Source organism: Ruditapes philippinarum, unplaced genomic scaffold (assembly GCF_026571515.1).
Source record: "Ruditapes philippinarum isolate M1 unplaced genomic scaffold, ASM2657151v2 ctg111_1_1_1_1, whole genome shotgun sequence".
Classification (NCBI taxonomy): Eukaryota; Metazoa; Mollusca; class Bivalvia; order Venerida; family Veneridae; genus Ruditapes; species Ruditapes philippinarum.
In genome coordinates, this window is record NW_026856776.1 from 283,979 (window position 1) to 305,233 (window position 21,255).

The 21,255-nt window shown below is 32.9% G+C and overlaps 1 protein-coding gene across 45 annotated transcripts in view; it reads right to left on the bottom strand.

Annotated features, from left to right (window-relative positions):
• LOC132747680 (androglobin-like) overlaps positions 1-21,255 on the bottom strand; it is a 145,201-nt gene that overhangs the window by 7,179 nt on the left and 116,767 nt on the right. For 34 of the 45 annotated variants that reach the window (XM_060737156.1, XM_060737155.1, XM_060737157.1 and 31 more), the window contains 13 exons: positions 20,811-20,870; positions 15,875-15,895; positions 14,573-14,609; positions 13,706-13,800; positions 13,292-13,400; positions 12,656-12,790; positions 10,376-10,529; positions 8,142-8,329; positions 7,647-7,852; positions 7,112-7,129; positions 3,107-3,183; positions 2,160-2,189; positions 1,162-1,194 (listed from right to left, as the gene is read on the bottom strand). In XM_060737156.1, coding sequence (XP_060593139.1) covers positions 1,162-1,194; positions 2,160-2,189; positions 3,107-3,183; positions 7,112-7,129; positions 7,647-7,852; positions 8,142-8,329; positions 10,376-10,529; positions 12,656-12,790; positions 13,292-13,400; positions 13,706-13,800; positions 14,573-14,609; positions 15,875-15,895; positions 20,811-20,870 — 1,163 coding nt within the window. The remainder of the gene's footprint in view (positions 1-1,161; positions 1,195-2,159; positions 2,190-3,106; positions 3,184-7,111; positions 7,130-7,646; positions 7,853-8,141; positions 8,330-10,375; positions 10,530-12,655; positions 12,791-13,291; positions 13,401-13,705; positions 13,801-14,572; positions 14,610-15,874; positions 15,896-20,810; positions 20,871-21,255) is intronic. The other 11 variants (XM_060737136.1, XM_060737132.1, XM_060737139.1 and 8 more) reach the window with 9 other exon arrangements.

Sequence of the window (21,255 nt, forward strand, 5' to 3'; positions counted from 1 at the left end):
AGCTGAGTAACTCTGAAAAACAAGGTTCATTAATGTAATGCTAAAGTTTAAATACACATTTGTCTGATACTGAGTTTAACTGACTATGCTATCTATTTCTTGGGAACATAATTTTTCAAATATGAAGTTTTATTTTTGCTTACAAAATTACAATGACATTCTTCTATAAAACTCAAGAGCAATTGACCATTTATTCAAAGTTCATAGGAAATTCTTCTTTAGGTAAACTAAACTAGGACACTAATTCAAATACTTGGTGAATCACTAGTGTTCAAGGCAATTTCAAAAACACTCAAATAGAAAAACACTTGGTATTTAACCACTAGACTTGGTAATCAAATGAAACTCAGAGAAGTACAAATGGTCATTAGCAATAAAAGACACTCACTTCATTAATAAATTCCTCACAAACACAACTGACATAGCACTCACATAAACACATAAAAAGCCTTGAAAATCTGTCACAAAGGCAACTGACATAAGCTTGGAAAATCCATAATAAAAGCAATTGACAAAATACTAACATAGAACAATTGATAAAGGTAAGTCCCTCACAATGCAACGGACGTGAACACTCAAATAGAACACTTAATAAATCCCTCACAAACATACCTAACATAAACACTCACATATAGGACATTCAGGAAATCCCTATCAAATCCATCTGACATAAACACTCATACAGGACGTTCAGGAAATCCCTAACAAAAGCAACTGACATAAACACTCACATACAACACTTGAAAAACCCATCACAAAAGCAACTGACATAAACACTTGATAAATCCTTCACAAATGCAACTGACATACACACTCAATGAATACTTCACAAAAGCAACTGTTATAACACTATTACAAGGCAACCGACTTGTAAAGCTTGGTAAATCCCTCACAAGAGCGACTGACAGGACAAAAGCATAGAAACATTTGGGTGAATTCTGCGCATAACACTTACATAATCCCTCACAAAATTGTGCAATGGACAAGACACCCACATAGAACACTTGGTAAATAATTCACAAACAGATTTTTTTCTGAGTATAATGCATTTCACAGCAGTTTTAGTGTGGACATACAAGTTGTTTTTATTTTCCATAAATTTAAAACACAAGTACCATCACCAAAAATCCAATAATTTCAACAGGTGACCAAAATTTTTACCTTTCTTCTTCTGGCTGTACCAGTAGGGTTGGACTGAATTTGAACCATTATCAAGTTATTTAACTTGTCCTTCATTATTATCTTATAATAACATACTACATGCATACATTAATTTGGAAAAAAAAAATATATATAAGGCATTAATCACAATATAAAAAGACCTCATATTCACAAATTTGCCAAATGCAGGTAAATACTTCTTTTTAATTTTATTTTTGCTCCTGTTTTGCTATTGGTATGAAGATAAATAGATTTTTTATAATTTTTTTTTTAGGTTTTTTGTATCTTTTTTTTTAAAGTTTAAAATATTAATTACATGAAAATACATGTACTTCTTTTTTTATTAATTCTTTTTGCTCCTGTTTTCCTATAATTCATATCAATAAATATTTCAATCATTTTCTGCTTTTTTTTCAATTTTAATATATTATATTTTCTGTAATCAAAACTCTGTATTTTCACCTTAGTGCAGAAATGGGTCAACTCCTTATATGATTTAATAGGAGTTAACCCGATACTGCACTAAGGTGATGAAATGTGTCCTGACATAATCAAAAGATTATTGCCTTTCAACATTTAATTAAATGGATGATGCTATTTATTTAAGTTCATCTAAATATCAGAATTTCAATTTCTAAATGCTTTAATTAGTTAAATTATTATAAAATACTCAGATCAATATATTATTTAAATTGCCTGAAAACAAAATATATTGTGTTGTTACTAAGTATATTCACTTATAATCTACACATGCAATTAGAATCTGTTTACAAAATATACCACATAATAAACACAAAATGAGCATAAATATCATTTTAATTGGTATAATTAATTTACATACTATAATTAACTACTCTACATTAATAAACCACAACTTGGTTATTATATTATACATATATGATATATATATTTTGTTGAACTTCTATAAAATGTGTTTCTTTTCTGTATAAAAAACATGCAAGTATAAAGTATCTGATTAACACAACCATGTTACGTACCCTCGGACTACGAGAGGTGGGTGTTGGTGTCTGAAATATTCATCATTGTTATTTGAAAGCTTGGATTTTTACATGATCTTAACTAATAAAAAGCCTGGATTTTTTCCAATTTTATCATATCATATTTAATTAACTTAAATACATGATTAAAAACAATTAAATTTTTTATTGAACTTAAATTGCTATTAAAAAGCTTGTTTCATCATGGTAATTTAGACACTTGGAAAATTTACCGAGAATCAATTCATGTATTTGTCAGTATAATAAAAAATCTTGAATTTTAACATTTACTTCATTATTACTTTAAATTGTTTCAATTGAATCAATGATCATCATTAATTAAAAAAAAAAGCGACTTTTCAATTATCAAAAACACCAATATTTTTCACTTAAAACAAAAACTTTCTTTTTTAGTGTGTGTGAAAAAGTACTTATTATGTAATTAAGATAAATAGAAGTTTAAAAAAAAAGCAATGGATATAATAAGACATGCTTAGTTTCAAATTTAATCATTATTTTTTTTCACAACATCAATTTTATTATGAAAGAAAGTGTTGAATAGACAATTGCAGTCAAAATCATAATATAGTGTGTTCAAAATATATTCACTAGTATTAATATGTACAATTTTTTCTAATAATTCAATATTGGAAGAGAAATAGTAAATTCACAAAACGACAAGAAACCAAAAGTAAATTCATTAACGGCAAGAAACCAATTTTAACATTTTGATTATGAGAGCTTATTCGTCTATCAACTATTAAATGACATATGACAAAAATTTGTTTTTAATGCACTTTTTGGAAATTTCAATTTGTCAACTTTCTCAAATGAACTGAAGGAAAGTTTACAAATGTATATAATCAAAGATAAGGCAAAATAAATCAGATCTATTCTAGGAGCAGATATAGCGCTGAAAGACTATCTAAATTTATAAAACTACTCACCGAGCCTCTACCATCATTACTCTTGCCTGAACCTCCTCTCTTCCCACCTTTCTTAGCTTTACTGTCACCTTTGTTTGCTGTTAACGTAATAAATATAAAATATCATTTTATATCACATATTATCATGATTTATAATATATCAAAATGCATGCTGTATTAATCTAGTAATCTCCTATTATTAATTTTCTTTTTTTTTCTAGGTAGTTTTTTTTTTTTTTTTTCGTTCTTTTGTCATTTGTTTTTGTTGTTGTTGTTGTTGTTGTTTTTTTTTTGTTTTTTTTTTGGGGGGGGGGGGGGTGAGTTTTGAGGAGCTTACAGGGGGTAAGAGTCCATTGGTGTAGTGATGATATTGGAGGTTGAAATGAAGAATATCACCCTAGACTATAATAATTTTGATATTGTCTTCATCTCTGGTTGGTCAAATAAAATTAACTCAAGATATTCACAATAAAAAATTGTTCTCAAACTAATATGTCTCAGTAAATAACTTATGCATAACTGAAAATAGTAAGACTCAACAATGATAAAGCTCTAAATCTACCTTTAAACTCTTGTAAACACTCAAAATTATAACTCGTCTGAATATGTGAATGTTTGTAGATAGTTAAAATCAAATTAAGCAATCTTAATCTTATAAATTTACCTAGCCAAAGTAAAATGTTTAAAAAAAATACTAGTAGATCTACAGTCAAAAACATATTTCCTTCATAGTCTTAATTATCAAAATAACCAAAATTAAGAAGTAGACATAAAAATCCGAATGTGATAAGTAAGTTCCTTTTGAAGTATTTGAATTTTTATACCAATCCTTTTCTTTTACTTGTAATTTGTAGATAACAAATGGGAAAATAATTTTCTATAAAGGTAAAATTTCAGATATTTTATTAAGCTTAATTAAAATAATAAAGGATTAAATCAGAGTAGCAGCATCAAAACATTCTGCTAGCATTTCTAAGTCAAGAAACAAGCTGCCCTGCAATGAAAAAAAATTTAAGCAAAAAAAAATGTCATGAGAAAAACGTGCTTATGATTATTTACCAGCAACCCAAGATAATATACGAAAATGTTTATCCATCCACCGTTGTGCTTGAAATAACACCGCAATTACTGCAGCAAAGCAGCAACTTTTTACCAAAAGAATATTTTCACTTTGTACATTTTACGTACATTTATTTCCATAGATAGATTTTAAATCTTAAGGTTTCAAAAGAAAGATTGCCACCTTATGAATTTAAAGAACATTTTAAGGTATGTAGATTGTCAATTACAGTACTTGATGTAGAGATCTGTTTGTAAAGTTCCAAATTCTTTTTATCACAATCACAAACTGCTATTTAAATTTTCTATTTTCCAACTATATGCACATAATTCCACCTCCTGTGATATCTTAATTTGTTTTTTTTACTTTTTCTTTTTTGTTATGTGATTTAAGGTAAAACAAGAAACATGGCAATGCCATGAAACCAGGTTTTCAATTATCACCATTGTAGATAAATATGTTGTATTTGAAATACAAATACAAGCAACAAACAATGTAACTATGTGCAATGTAAAACATGAATAATGTAGGAGGAATTGCCACTGAAGAAGTGTTCACTATAATATTATGTATAAGGAAAAAAACAAAGGGCCATAATTAGGTCAAAAACTATCCAATCACAAAACCCCGACAATATGTGCCAGGGTGCTTGATGACAAAGCTTCTGTGAAAGTTTGAACAAAATCCGTTGAGAAATGTAGGACGAGTTCAGCACAGAAGAATTTGTTCACTATAATTAATATTGATAATTCTGTATAATGAAAAACAAGTTACAAAGTAGACATGAAATAATATATCATATCTTTTTTAAATTACCTCCAAAGATGATATGACCTTTGACTGCCAAATCAAGTTAAAATCATGTAAACAGGATTTTCAATGTTAATGTCACTGTGACCTTTGACCTTGGAGCCAGCCATGCGGAACATGCGTTCTGCACGTCATCTTGATGTGGTAAACATTTGTCTGAAGTTTCATCAAAATTCTTCAAAGGGTTGAAGAGTTACAGAGCGGACAGGATTTTCAATGTTAATGTCACTGTGACCTTGACCTTGGAGCCAGCCATGCGGAACATGCGTTCTGCACGTCATCTTGATGTGGTAAACATTTGTCTGAAGTTTCATCAAAATTCTTCAAAGGGTTGAAGAGTTACAGAGCGGACACAATTTCGTTTGACGCCCGAAGTTAAAATCATGTAAACAGGATTTTCAATGTTAATGTCACTGTGACCTTGACCTTGGAGCCAGCCATGCGGAACATGCGTTCTGCACGTCATCTTGATGTGGTAAACATTTTGTCTGAAGTTTCATCAAATTCTTCAAAGGGTTGAAGAGTTACAGAGCGGACAGGATTTTCAATGTTTAATGTCACTGTGACCTTGACCTTGGAGCCAGCCATGCGGAACATGCGTTCTGCACGTCATCTTGATGTGGTAAAACATTTGTCTGAAGTTTCATCAAAATTCTTCAAAGGGTTGAAGAGTTACAGAGCGGACACAATTTCGTTTGACGCCCGAAGTTAAAATCATGTAAACAGGATTTTCAATGTTAATGTCACTGTGACCTTGACCTTGGAGCCAGCCATGCGGAACATGCGTTCTGCACGTCATCTTGATGTGGTAAACATTTGTCTGAAGTTTCATCAAAATTCTTCAAAGGGTTGAAGAGTTACAGAGCGGACAGGATTTTCAATGTTAATGTCACTGTGACCTTGACCTTGGAGCCAGCCATGCGGAACATGCGTTCTGCACGTCATCTTGATGTGGTAAACATTTGTCTGAAGTTTCATCAAAATTCTTCAAAGGGTTGAAGAGTTACAGAGCGGACACAATTTCGTTTGACGCCCGCCCGCCCATCCGCCCATCCGCCCAGCCGCCCATCCGCCCATCCGCCCGCCATACCCCAATCTAATAACCAGGATTTTCAAAATTGAAAACCTGGTTAAAAAGTCATAATTCAGAATAAATTAAGCTTTTACAATACTTTATGCCCCCAAGTAACTGAGAAGTCAACTACTGGCATAAAGTATTGCAAAATGGTAGCATTGTCAAGCAATAGTATTGCAACATGATGAAAATAGTAAAGTCTTTGAAATTTTAATATGATAGTATTGCAAGGAAATTTAAGCTAAAACATGAAAAACATGTAGACTTTTAACATGATAGAATTGCAAAGTATAAAATATTGTAACATGATAGAATTGCAAATGTATATATCATATCAGGTAGTATTGCAAATGTATATGATATTGTATCAGGATAGTATTGCAAAGTACAGGACAGTATTGCAAATGTATATGATAATGTGATATGAAAGTATTGCAAATGTTTATAATATTGTAACATGATAGTTTTGCAAATGTACATATTGTAAATGGATAGTATTGCAAATTCTTATAATATTGTATCATGATAGTATTGCACATGTATATAATAATGTAACATGAAAAGTATTGCAACTGTTCATAACAATGTAACACAATAGTTTTGCCAAATGTTTATAATATGAAAATTTTTGCTAATGTATGTAAAATTGTGACATGAAAAGTATTGCAAATGTATATAATGGTGTAATATGCTAGTATTGCAAATGATTATAATATTGTAACATGATAATTTTACACTCTTGAAATATTGTTATTACTTTAACCCATACCCTGCTGAATTTGTGTACTGGATTTGCCCTGGTTTGAATTTGTAAAGTTCTTTTAAGGGCTTTTAAAAACAAAATACAAAAATTGGCATAGCAACAGTACAGGGTCAGTGTAGGCTGGCCTGACTCTACACTGGTAGCAAAAGCTGACACTTTTCTTTCCAGCAGGTTAAGGGTTTAAATGAGATCTGATGAACAAGAACTGCCAGTAAACATTGATCATGTGCTAAAAATATCTACAAGAAAGAGCAATGACAAATGCATCAGAACACCACAATCTATATGCCGTAAAAAACAGTTGCTATATATTCTTACAATGATCGTTGCCATGTACTGTAACATAAAATTATCATACAATTTGTAACATTTTGTAAGATTCAATACTTTTGATAAATATTTCTTGCACTAAGGGTCATAAAGTCAAACATAATGTAAGACATTACAAAATTGAATAGAAGATTTAAAAATCTTCTATTTTTTCATGGTGAAAACCTTCAAGTCCGCTGATGTGAACTTAAATAAAATATGGTTAATAGTTTAACTACAGTCTAACTTGTTCATTCGACCATGTGTTTTATTAAGCGACTTTTGCCTTATGCGACCACTGTAAAATATCATAAACAAATTTTGACTTTTTCTCATGCTTTGTCTTTAGAGACTATTGCAGTAAGCGACCATTTTTGGTGTTTCCCTTGCTTGACCAGTTTTGGTGTTTCCCTTGTGCGGTCGCTATATACATGTTTGACTGTATTTCATAATCAAACTTTCTTCTCCTGTTTTTATTGCTCTTAAATTGTCAGGCCTAAGAACTCAAATAAATACACAAGAAAGGTGTAAAAACAACACTTACATGCCCTGGAAGTTGACCTTTTTGGTTCCTCGTCCGGGTTTATGTCCTTGAGGAAGGTGAAGGCTGGGATAACAGCATGACCTTTCCCGAGGGTGCTTGCAACCTCCTCCTCATTGTTCAGTACCACAAGCTTGATGTGTACATCAGATTTAGAGGTGTTCATCTGTATACTGGTTAAATGGTCCTCTGTAACCTTAACTGCATATCTGAAAAACAATGTAACAATTTTTCACTATCAATTTACATTATTTCAAGTTGAAACATATTTGATACTTTAATGACTGTATATCTCCATTCTTAAATTTTACCAGCTATATATTTTATAGAATAATTTTCAAGGTAACACTAAATCTTATATCTATGCCAACTGGAGCTGTCTGTTAACCATATGCACTAACTTTCCATGTTAAAGCTGAAATAATTTTTGTGTGTGATTATTGAGGGAAAAACCCTTAACCAAATCAAAAGTAAATAATATAATTTAAAACAATGTACCTGAAGATGACATTTTTGCTGTTTGGAAGATAATAATCTTTGATCTCTTTCACAGAAAAGCTGCTGTTGACCTCCCCTCGTAGTGGGGCAGGAAGTGGAGACAGGGAACCAATCATTCTCATACGCCAGGTACCAGTCTGTAATGGCTGGTCCGTGGTACGAGCCTCGGCAACAAATGTGTAGCCTTTCTGCAAAATAACAAAAACATAATTTTTAATAAGACTTATATTATCACATGTTAAGAGTGTAATTGCAACACTTTTAATTCAAAGTTCCTAGGCTTTTCTAGTCAGCATAATAGTTGGCAATAATGTGTTCCAAAAACTTTCAAATGTTCAAATAATTTCATTAACAGAATAATAGAATGACTTCACAGTGTAAGTAATGGAAACTTTTCTCTTCATTTTTAATAGATATATAACTGATAAAAAATTAGCTTTTTTAGTCATGAATGAATTCTAAGGTAACAGTCCTATCGATGGGTTCTTAGTATCTAAAGTTACCAATCCCTTGAATAATGTTGGAAGAAAGTCTCCAAAACATGATACATCAAAATCTATCTAAATTCAGAGTCAAATCTTCCTATCTGGCAGCGGAAAGTTTTCTAAAATGAAAGAATCTAAATATACTTGCACGACTCAAACCTACAGTGGAGAGGGGCAACTGGTTTAAAGTCAATGACCTTTATGACTCAGTCATGGACGCCATTCATATGCATGCTGAAGTGACCCTTAACCTTTTATTTTTAAGTTCAACTAGAACTATCACTAAATGTGATTAATACCCCCACAAGACTGCTTCGGAAATGAGGATGTTACTAGTAACAGAATACCTTGTAAAAGAATTGAAATATAGAGTTATGGTTGTGGGCAATTAAAGATAGTTGTGGTTCTTATATGTTGCATTTCCTTTCAATGTGGTTGGCCATTGATGAAGTTTAATTGAATTACTCTGTAATAAGTCCAGAAAGACAAAGAAAAGGAACAAAGGGCAATAACTCTATAAATACTGAAGATAGAGTTATAGTTCTTGTGCACTGCACTTCCTCTTATTGTGCTTGACCATTGTATGAAGTTGTTTTAAATTCCAACCAATACGTTTTAAGTTATGCTCCTGACAAGGAAAAGTATCAAAGGGCAGTAACTCTGTATTTTTTTCAAAATGGAGTTATGGCTCTTGTGCACTGCACTTCCTTTTAATGTCCTTGACAACTGTATGAAGTTGTATTGAATTCCAAACAGTAGTTTTCAAGTTATGCTCTGGACAAGGAAAAGTAACAAAGGGCAATAACTCTGTAATTAGTCAAGATAGAGTTATGGTTCTTATGCACTGCACTTCCTCTCAATGTGCTTGACCATTGTATGTAGTTATATTGAATTCAAACTATTAGTCTTCAAGTTATGGTCCGGACAAAAAAAAAAAGCAATGGAAAAGTAACAAAGGGCAATAACTCTGTAATTACTTTAGATAGAGTTATGGTTCTTGTGCACTGCACTTCCCCTTATTATGTTTGACAATTGTATGAAGTTGTTTTGAATTCAAACCAGTAGTTTTCAAGTTATGCCCCGAACAAGGAAAAATAACAAAGGGCAATAACTCTGTAATTAGTCAAGATAGAGTTATGGTTCTTATGCACTGCACTTCCTCTCAATGTGCTTGACCATTGTATGTAGTTATATTGAATTCCAACCATAAGTCTTCAAGTTATGGTCCGGACAAAAAAATCAATGGAAAAGTAACAAAGGGCAATAACTCTGTAATTATTTTGGAAAGAGTTATGGTTCTTGTGCACTGCACTTCCCCTTATTGTGTTTGACAATTGTATGAAGTTGTTTTGAATTCCAACCAGTTGTTTTCAAGTTATGCCCCGAACAAGGAAAAGTAACAAAGGGCAATAACTCTGTAATTAGTCAAGATAGAGTTATGGTTCTTGTGCACTGCACTTCCTCTCAATGTGCTTGACCATTGTATGTAGTTATATTGAATTCCAACCATTAGTCTTCAAGTTATGCTCCGGACAAGGAAAATGCAACGGACGTCTGGACCGACGGACCGACCGACCGACCGACCACTGGGTGACTCCTATATACCCCCCCAAACTTCGTTTTTGGGGGTATAATTACAATTTTATTTTAAATCTGAAGTTGATTAATACCACATGAAATTTTACATTTGCTGACAAATGAATATATCACATCAATAAAAAGAAATTCTTTATGAAGTTAAAAACTTACTCTGTTTTTCTTGTACACATAGGGTGCCACTTTTTGAAAGACTCTGGGTATCTCTTCACCAGTATCGTTGTTTATCACGCGTAACATACATGTACTGATTGGCACATATAATTTCGGAACAGCTAACATTTCTTCCATTACATGGAACACCTCTCTATAATAAAAAAAGCATTTTCATTTTAATGCCAATTTGTCATAGAATATAATTTTAAGCAGAATTTAAACAAGAGGGCCATGATGGCCCTGAGGTCGCTCACCTGTATATAGGCACCCGGAGCGGGGCCAGTTTAAACCCCAGGGCTTTTATTTGAACAAACTTGGAAGACACCCATTAGAAGATGTTTCATGATGTTAAGTTTTTACTACACACATATAATGAAAAACAATGACCTCTGCACTCTCCCCCCCCCCCCCGGCAGGGCCAATTTTAACCCAAGGGCTTTTATTTGAACAAACTTGGTAGACACCCACAAGAAGATGTTTCATGTTAAACATCTTACCTTTAGCTCATTGGGTTTTTTAAAAGAAGATTTTTTAAGTTTTTACTATACACATATAATTAAAAACAATGACACCTCTGGGGCGGGGCCAGTTTTGACCCCAGGGCTTTTATTTGAACAAACTTTGTAGACACTTACTAGAAGATGTTTCATGCTTAATATCTAAACTCTAGCTATTTGGGTTTTTTCAAAGAAGATTTTTAAGTTTTTTCTATACACATATAAGGAAAATCAATGACCCCCGGGGCGGGACCAATTTTGACCCCAGGGCTTTTATTTGAACAAACTTTGTAGACACCCACAAGAACATGTTTCATGCTAAATATCTTAGCTCTAGCTCTTTGAGTTCTTTAAAAGAAGATTTTTAAGTTTTTACTATATGCATATAGGGAAAATCAATGACCCCCTGGGGCGGGGCCAATTTTGACCCCAGGGCTTTTATTTGAACAAACTTGGTAGACACTCATTAGAAGATGTTTCATGCTAAATATCTTAGCTCTAGCTCTTTGGGTTCTTTAAAAGAAGATTTTTTAAGTTTTTACTATAAGCATATAGGGAAAATCAATGACCCCCTGGGGCGGGGCCAATTTTGACCCCGGGGTTTTTATTTGAACAAACTTGGTAGACACTCACTTGAAGATGTTTCATGCCAAATATTTAAGCTCTAGCTCTTTGGGTTTTTTAAAAGAAGATATTTAAAGTTTTTTCTTTGCCATGGTAACCAGAGTTCTGCATGGAATTAAATTCTTTGAACAATTTTTAAAGGTGACCACCAAAGGAACATTCCTGTGAAGTTTGGATGAAATTGGCTTAGTGGTTTATGAGGAGATGTCATGTAAAGTAAAAGTTTACGGACGGACGGACGACAGACGGATGAAAAGCGATCACAAAAGCTCACCCCGTCACTGTGTGACAGGTGAGCTAAAAATAACAACCACCAAAAACAAGAGCTGTCAGTGTGCTCAACTTTTCTTAGTGCTTGATAGTAAAAACAAGAGCTTAAGTAATGTTGATTTTTCAAAGTTTAAAAAGGACCATAACTCTATCAAAATCCATGTTAAAAAATATTGGCCTTGGTAAGTGACCTCTTATTATACTCTTAAACAAGTGCGAAGTTTCAACCCATTTGGAGATAGCAACTTTCACACAAAAGCTTCAACAAAGTGGACACCAATGCCTGGTTAGAATAGTCGTGAATAATCAAGCTTAAAACTGAGTGATTTCTAAAATCTAGAATCAAATTTGCAGGGGCCAGATCTTTTACCACTCAGCAGTGGAGGCTCTCAATTTATAAGTTAGACTGGTAACCTGCTAAAATCTGGGATGCCTCTCATAGAAAGTATTAAGTCTGAAATCAGTCTGAAGAACAAAACTAAGACAATTTTGTGTTTTAAAGAAAATGTCCTAACTTCTGACTCCTATATTACGACTCTTTAATTTCTAAATAGCAATGTTGATAGGCATTTACACATTGCAAATAAAAGGGATTTAAAAATTGTGAGTATATAGAATATAAATGAGCCATGTCACCACAAAACCAACATAATGGGTTTGTGACCAGCATGGATCCAGACCAGCCTGTGCATTCGAGCAGTCTGATCAGGATCCATGCTGTTCCCTTACAAACAATATTACAAGTAGAGAAACTGATAGCGAACAGCATGGATCCTGATCAGACTGCGCGGATGCGCAGGCTGGTCTGGATCCAAGCTGGTCGCAAACCCATTATGTTGGTTTTGTCATGACGTGGCTCAAATAATCAACGTAATCTAGAACGTACCTGAAGACAACAAACCAGTTATTTGGCGGCTGGTCTGGAAATTGTCCTTTATAATCATTGTATGATATCTTATTCCACTCGTCCTTATAAAACGGATATTTTACCATCAAATCCGGCTCTATCTTAAACATTTGTCTGAAAATAAACAATAACAAGTGTTATTTATAAATACAACATTGTATATAAAACAAAAATTGCTTACATAAAGTTTAAAGTCCCAATTACATGTATAAGCTTAAATTTTTCCAAAAAGTTGGCCAATTACCTGAACCCTCTTTTGCTTTTGACACTTTTTTTTTAATGAGTGCATTTATACTGTTTTAATACTTTGTATGGAAGTCAAAATGCTATTTTGTTTACATTTTCCTAATTTTATGACAAATAATTTTACATTCAGCATGATAAGCATCTAACCTGCTCTAAAACCATCAATGCCATGTTATAAGACCAATCTTTACCCACTGTCAATACTCCTTTATTATAAACTATTTTCAAACATAACAAACAATACCTTGGAAAATTTAACAAATATCTTTCAAAGTATCTTTTTAGTGCAAATATATTTGGAACTATCAAAGATTATAAAAATTTCTCTGGTTTAAATGAAATAAAACCTATATATAACTGAGTGTTTACCTAAACAAGAACAGGCCTGGATGGTCTGGATTGTTGGGGTCAAGGTTTTGTTCTATGATAGCCCAACATTTCTGTAGATTCTGTAACACCTTTTGATTCTCTTCTGAACCTACAAACAACAACAAACAAATATAATACATAAAATAACTGGCCATTTTTGTCAACAAAATACAGTGTTTATCATAAAATATCTGATTTAATAATAATTTCTATGCAGAACATAGCTACCAGTACTAGTTGCCTTTACTTTCGCAGCTATTCTTCATACGACAGAGCCAGTATGACATAATATCCAACACAGAAAAATATATCATTCAGCAAAAGGCTTTATGGAAATAAAACCATTGAAATCATTTTTGCATTTTTGTACTTTTGAGAATGGCTTTTTACTTAGAGATAACACAAATCACATACCTGGGGTTCTGGCAGCTCGTATTTTTCTGACCCAGTAACCTTTCCATTGTTTCTGTAGCTTCACTGTGGCAACTTGTTCTTCTGTTGTTGCTTGTCTGAAAAAGAGAATTCAAGTCTGATTTATAAAGAAATAGGTTGGTGTCAGTGTAATGGTATCAGATAGAATAATGTGGGGGTGGGGGTCCAGGGGGAGGTGGGGGATTATAACAAATCTTATTGATGTACAAGGTAATCTGAATGCCAAGAGCTATGTAGATCAGATTTTGTGACCTGAATGGGTTAAATCTCTGCAGGAACAAGGATCTTCCATTCTGACAGGCATTATAATGCTTGCCCACATGTTGCACACATCACTAAACAATTCATCAATCATTCTCTAACAAGCAATGTACCCTAGTGAGCATTTCTGATACAGGCTTGGTCGGTGGGTTAGGTCAATAGCTGGTATTTATAATGTGAGAGACCTTAAAAATGCTCATACCAGGAATAGAATAACATTCCTCATGATGTCATTTTTTGTTATGTCAAATCTAAGTGTTATATCAACGCAGAGGTGGGCAGTTATAGTACTGAATGAAATTAACCTTTATTTAGTCAACTAAAATACCAAAAACACTCATTTTAACTTTTGTTTTATTTATTATATAGTGACTTTTGTTTTTTGACCTTCAGCAAATTAGCCAGCAAATATGCCCATATATGGCAATTATTTTGGAATTCAAAGATCACAGAGTATTTGCCGATCTTTTCTAAAAACATTGATACTAAATATCATGTTTCCATAACTAACAATACAGTTTCTTTCATAAAACACAATAGTGCACACTTTTTATTGCAGTGAAGTATATTTACATGAAATCTTCTTACCTATTCTCCCATGAAGAACTGGTTTTTTCAGGTTGCTCTGGAAATAAGAAATACAAACATCAAGTTTTTACTATCCCTATCTCCTTTTTGAAGAGTATTCACATAATAAAAAGGTTTAAAATAGAAATTAAAACTACTGTGAAGATTCTTGAAAGCTCTGTGAAAACAAAGTCCTATATAAGCGTATCAAGCATTTCTTCTTTAAAGAAAAAATAAAATCAAACAAGATAAAACTAGAACTGTATTGTGATTCTAGCAAAATATTAAACCTGAAAAATTGAAACAGAAAATCGAATTATTGTATTAAAAAATTTTAATATTCTTATCAAATGTTATCAAATGTATTTTTTTAAACAGGTTATTAGCACCAAATAGATTGATAATGAAAAATAAATCTTGACTATATAATTTATTAGCTCTTGATCTTAATTTTGCAGGGCCAGAAAAAATCCAATTTTGACTTGGATATTTGCATTTATAAAAAGTGTATGTCAGTCCTGTGATCAGCAGAAAATTTCAATGAAATAAGGGGTAATCATCTTTGAAGTTATTTTTCAAAAAATTTGGTTGGCTACCACTATATAACAGGAACATTTTTATGTGTCAGGCATTTCATTCTGATAGATAAATCACCTCTTTAGCATGAAAACTCAATTTTAAGTAATAGATATACCATTGCTGCGTTGACATTGCCTAAACCTCACGAGACGAAGTCGAGTCAGGTTGCATAAGAAAGGTCACGTGATTATGGTATAATTTACGCAAACCCAGAAATCGTCAACGCACCAATGGTGTATCTGTTTTAACCTATAGCTCCGCCCAGAAACACTTACTCCTTCGATCTTCAAAACTGAAAATTATACTATAGTCTGGGTATGGTATAATTTACGGTTATTGGAAATAATACTTGGACGAATTTTACGTAAGAAGCGCTGAAGAGCTATAGGTTAAGGTAGGATTAGTGACCATTTCTTATAATATAAGTCTATGGGAAAGTCAATGTGAGTGTCTGACCTTGAAGAAGGCATACAGTGATATGGTACACTTTTTCCAAGATGTTTAGTTTTGAAACAACACAGAATTGTTTTCCCAATGGACTGCTTTGATATCTGGTCATAGAAGCTGATGAATCATCATGTCAAGATTTATTTTCCTCTACGAAATTATTAACATATGTTTCTTTTTTTTTTATTTCCATTTTTACAATGTCTACAGAATGTGTAATACTACATGACATAGAAAAAAACAGAAATATATACAATGTAAATATATATATTTATATATGTATCTATCTTTACATACCCTCTGGTTGGGCGACAGTCTCTATACAGGGGGGACATGCAGGGTAGAAAAATAACAGAATATAAATCATGGTGATTACATAGGTTGTACTGTTATTACATTAAATACGGTAATAATTTCTTTTGATAGTTATTAATATACATTATAGTATTTTACGGTAATTACTAATTCAAAATTACTCAAAATTAATTCATCTACTGCTACTTTTCATTGAGTTATATTCAATCTAAAAATCATCTTTTAACAATTAATATCTTAATATAAATATTTACTTCAAGAAATAAAGAAATACTCATGCATTTATAGAAAAGAAGTTAATTTTCAATGTTTGATTTGAATATAAAAGTGAAATATTTATGGAAATAAAAACTTTAAGTTTTAAAAGTCTCTTTAATATGAGATAGTAATATTATTTATATTTAAAATTTACTAACCCTTAACCTGCTGAATTTGTAAAATGGATTCACCCAGATTTGAATTTAGAACAATCCATTCAAAGTTAACGGGATTTCACCATCAAAAACAAAAATTGAGCAACAAACAGTATCGCTGACCTAGCCTCAAGATTACAATTTTTTTCCGAGTTCTGTCTCAAATCTCATGATTTTCATTGGTTAGAATAAATTCTGTGGCAATTTCTGACCAATCAAATGCCTGAGATCTGAGCTATAATATTTTTTTATAACCTCGGACCCAGGTCAGAATGCATGGATGTGCCGGCTGGCCTGGCACTTAAAACTGGCTTAATGACTAATAACTTTGGGCTTCAGCAGATTAAAGGTTAAATAAAATATCATTTTAGTAAAAATATATAATGATGCATTTTTAGTAAAATTTATCATGTATCTAAAAGAAAATCTACTAGAGGAACTATGCTAATTTGCTGGTCTATTACCGAAGCGCTAATTGCCTAATCTATGTTCAAAAAGAAGCCAGCCCAAGATGGATAAGTTGAAAATCAAAGCTTTATCACCAGGTTAAAAAGCTTTTTGCAACAAACCAATAAAAAAAAAAGCAAAAAACAATAATATTAATATATTTCGAAACATTTAGTTTTTTTTAATAGAAGCTTTTCCAGTTAGAAAATTCCCACATCAAGTTAAACATAAGATTACTATCATTTTACCTTTTTTTCAAGTGTTTTATTTATCTTATATTTATCTTTTAATTTGCTCCTTCTTAACATACTAATTTGTACAAGAATGTAATTCTTTTTTATTTTCCCTCCTTAACAAACTTATTAATTTTGTACGAACAGAAAATTTAATGCCTTTCGAGGAACAAACACCCTACTTTAATGAAAATGCTTTAATACTTGACAGTAACGTAAACCTTTGAATGCTACCAGCTTTAATTATCTGGCAATGCCAAGGTTATTATACATATTCAAAAATAGCCTTACAGCCAACAACCTTGACCATGATGCTACAAATATATATATACTTTTATGTCTAGAATCATATATCTTCACCTTAGTGATGTAACGTATTAACTCCTATTAAATTACATAAGGAGTTAACCCATTATTGCACTAAGATGACGATATAATCAGATGGAAAACATTACAAATTAAACATTATGAACCTTGACTTCAAATTTGGGACCTATATCAAGCAGACCAAAAATATCCTATTTAAGTCAAGGTAGATTAAAAATCAGACAGATCACTTTTCAACTTGAAATTGTAGTTTAATCATGCTGGTTATGAAAATTTAGAGCTTATTTGTCAGAGCCACTCACAAGTTTGCTTCCTGGAACTAGCCTGTACTGGTGCCATATGTAGGAACAAGGTCATGACCCTAGTAGGGTTCAAACCCATGATCTCCGGACTTAGAGACAAACACCTTAACTACCAGACCATCTCTCTCCTTAACCCTTCATGTAGCCCATGCTTCATATATGTTTTTAACCTTTTTATGCACAGCCACATGCCAATACAGGAGAGAATTATTATTAATATCTTGGGTGACAGAAAAAGGATATTCTAGTTTGAAAATATATACCCTGAAAAGACATTAGAAATATTTCTTGCAGAAAAATGCATTTTTGTTACCAATTTAATATATGACATAAAACAAATAAAAATATCAATTTTGAATACAGGGTATTTAAAAAAAATATTTAATGTGACAGGGATCTGAATTTTTTCTACAAACTGGTAGAAATATTTATAATCTCATAATATCATTTCATATTCATAGGGTCATAATTATTCAACAATTATAATGACAAAGAAAGCACAAAAATGCATTTTTTAAAACAAGGTTTCACAAAGTAAAATCATATAAACACTGCTTTTCTACTTGCTAAAAAAAAAAAACAAGATTGCATTTGAGAAAAATGCTATGCCACCGCATTAATACAACACTAAATAGTAATGTAGGAACAGATTTTCTTTGTTTCTATACAATTTTGAAGATTGTCATAATGCATAGATCCCTGACCTATCTAATTCTTATTATCAGATTAGTGGTTAAATCTGTTGTTAACTCGATAAAAGATCAGAGTAGGAATATATCAATGCACTTGAGTCTAGTGAATTTGGTGGTGAAGGTCATATTTCACACAGCCTAAATTTCATGACTACATCAAAGGACAACATAGTAAGACACTTTGTCAAAATCTAGGTCAGCTGAAATCAAAGTTCACTTAACATCTTAATCTGTACACATGGTTCAAATTTCATAGCTGTACATCAAAGGACAAGAAAGTAGGTCACATCATCAAAATCTAGTTCACCTGATATCAAAGTTCAATTTTACAACTAAAACTGTGCACATGGTCAAAATTTCATTGCTGTACATTAAAGGACAAGAAAGTAGGTCACTGTCCCCTTGGGCAAGGCAAAATTTTGGACCCAAGGGTTTAATTCAAAACAATCTTGATACAGGTCCACCAAACAACATTTCAAGTCAAATATCTAAGCTGTAGCTTTCTCCTATTCAGAAAAGATTTGTTTTATTTTCTGTTTTTACTATGTGAACATAATGAGAATCACTGCCCCTGGGCAGGGCCAATTTTAACACTAGGGGCATAATTAAAACAACTTTAGTAGAGAACCCATAGAATATATTATAGAGCAAACATCAAAGCTCTATGCCTTGTACCTTCAGACAAAAATATTTCTTTTTTTTTTTTTACTATATGTACATAGTAAAAAACAATGACTCCTGGGGGTGGGGCCAATTTTGACCCCAGGGCTATAATGTGTACAATCTTGCTAGAGGTTCACTACATAATGTTTCATGCAAAATATCTTAACTCTAGCCTTTGTAAATTTAGAGAAGGTGATTTTTAAAGTTTTTACTATATACATATAAGGAAAACCTATGGCCCATGGGGCGGGGCTAATTTTGACACAAGAGGCAAAATTTGAACAACTTTGGTAGCTATAGATGATATCATTTAACAAATATTCAAGCTCTAAGCCTTGTACCTTCAGACAATAAGATTTTTTTATTTTTTACTATATGTATATATTGAAAATCAATGACCCCGGGGCAGGGGCAATTTTGACCCCAGGGCTATAATTTGAACAATCTTGCTAGAAGTTCACTTCACAATGTTTCATGCAAAATATCTAACCTCTAGCATTTGCTAGAAGAAATTTTTTTACTATAAAGTTTTTTCTATATACATATAAGGAAAACCAATGACCCCAGGGGCAGGGCCGATTTTGACCCCAGGGCTATAATTTGAACAATCTGAGTAGAGGTCTACCAGACAATGCCTTATGCAAAATATCTAAGCTCTAGGCCTTTTGGGTCTTTACAAGAAGGTATTTTAAGTTTTTACTATATGTACATATAGTGAAAATCAATGACCCCCGGGGCGGAGCTGATTTTGACCCAAGGGCTATAATTTGAACAATCTTGGTAAGGGTCTATCAGACAATGCCTTATGCAAAATATCTAAGCTCTAGGCCTTTTGGGTCTTTACAAGAAGTTATTTTAAGTTTTTACTATATGTACATATAGTGAAAATCAATGACCCCCGGGGCGGGGCCGATTTTGACCCCAGGGTTATTATTTGAATAATCTTCGTAGAGGTCTACCAGACAATGCCTTATGCAAAATATCTAAGCTCTAGGCCTTTTGGGTCTTTACAAGAAGTTATTTTAAGTTTTTACTATATGTACATATAGTGAAAATCAATGACCCCCAGGGCGGGGCCGATTTTGACCCCAGGGTTATAATTTGAACAATCTTGGTAGAGGTCTACCAGACAATGCCTTATGCAAAATATCTAAGCTCTAGGCCTTTTGGGTCTTTACAAGAAGATTTTTTAAATTTATTCTTATAATTCCTTTTGGTTGCCATGGCAACCAGATTTCTGCATGGAATGAAATTCTTTGAACAACTTTGGAAGCCCTTCACCCAAGGATCAATCCTGCCAAGTTTGGTTGAAATTGGACAAGTGGTTTTTCACAAGAAGATTTTTTAAGTTCACTATATAATCTATATAACACACACACACACACACAAACAAACACACAGGTGAATCGCTATATGCCACCGCATCGCAGATGCTGCGGTGGCATAAAAATCTAGAGCATGCACGTGTTATATGAAAATGACAACAAAGATCTGCCCAAATCACCACAGCTGCTAGTGTACCTAAAGCATGCCACCAACTGAAAGACAAATGAGCCATGTTATGACAAAACCACCATAATGGGTTTGCGACCAGCATGGATCCAGACCAGCCTGCGCATCCGCGCAGTCTGATCAGGATCCATGCTGTTCGCTATCGGTTTCTCTACTTGTAATAGGTTGGTAAGCGAACAGCATGGATCCTGATCAGACTGCGCGGATGCGCAGGCTGGTCTGGATCCAAGCTGGTCGCAAACCCATTATGTTGGTTTTGTCATGACGTGGCTCAAATTAGCTATGAAGCATGAAAGCTAAGAAGCATGCATTGCGGAGACTAAACTTACGCTTTGCCCCCTTAGTGGCGGCCGGTTTGGCAGAGCCACGGTGACTGGTGTGTCCGGTAGCTAAAAACATTACATAACAACGTAGATACAAAATACTGGACAGCGTGTAATGTGAAACTGTGAGTAAGAGACAGCCTTATTGTGCAAAATTTAGAAATTAACGAAAAGCAATGATCAAAAATTTAATACTCTGTGTGTTATAGTGTTTTAGTTTGTTTATTACAATATATCATCATATTCTAGATTCTGACACAGTATGACAGGTAACTGCCAACTACTTCACATTTATAACCACTGGCCTTGGTTAAAACATGTTTTATTTCAAATATTTTGCACAAACAAAATTTACATACAATAATGAATAAGACAATAGAATGCTGAACAAGAGCTGTCACAGGAGACAGCGAAGCTCGACTAATAAAATACTGGACGCAGTAAAGACAAA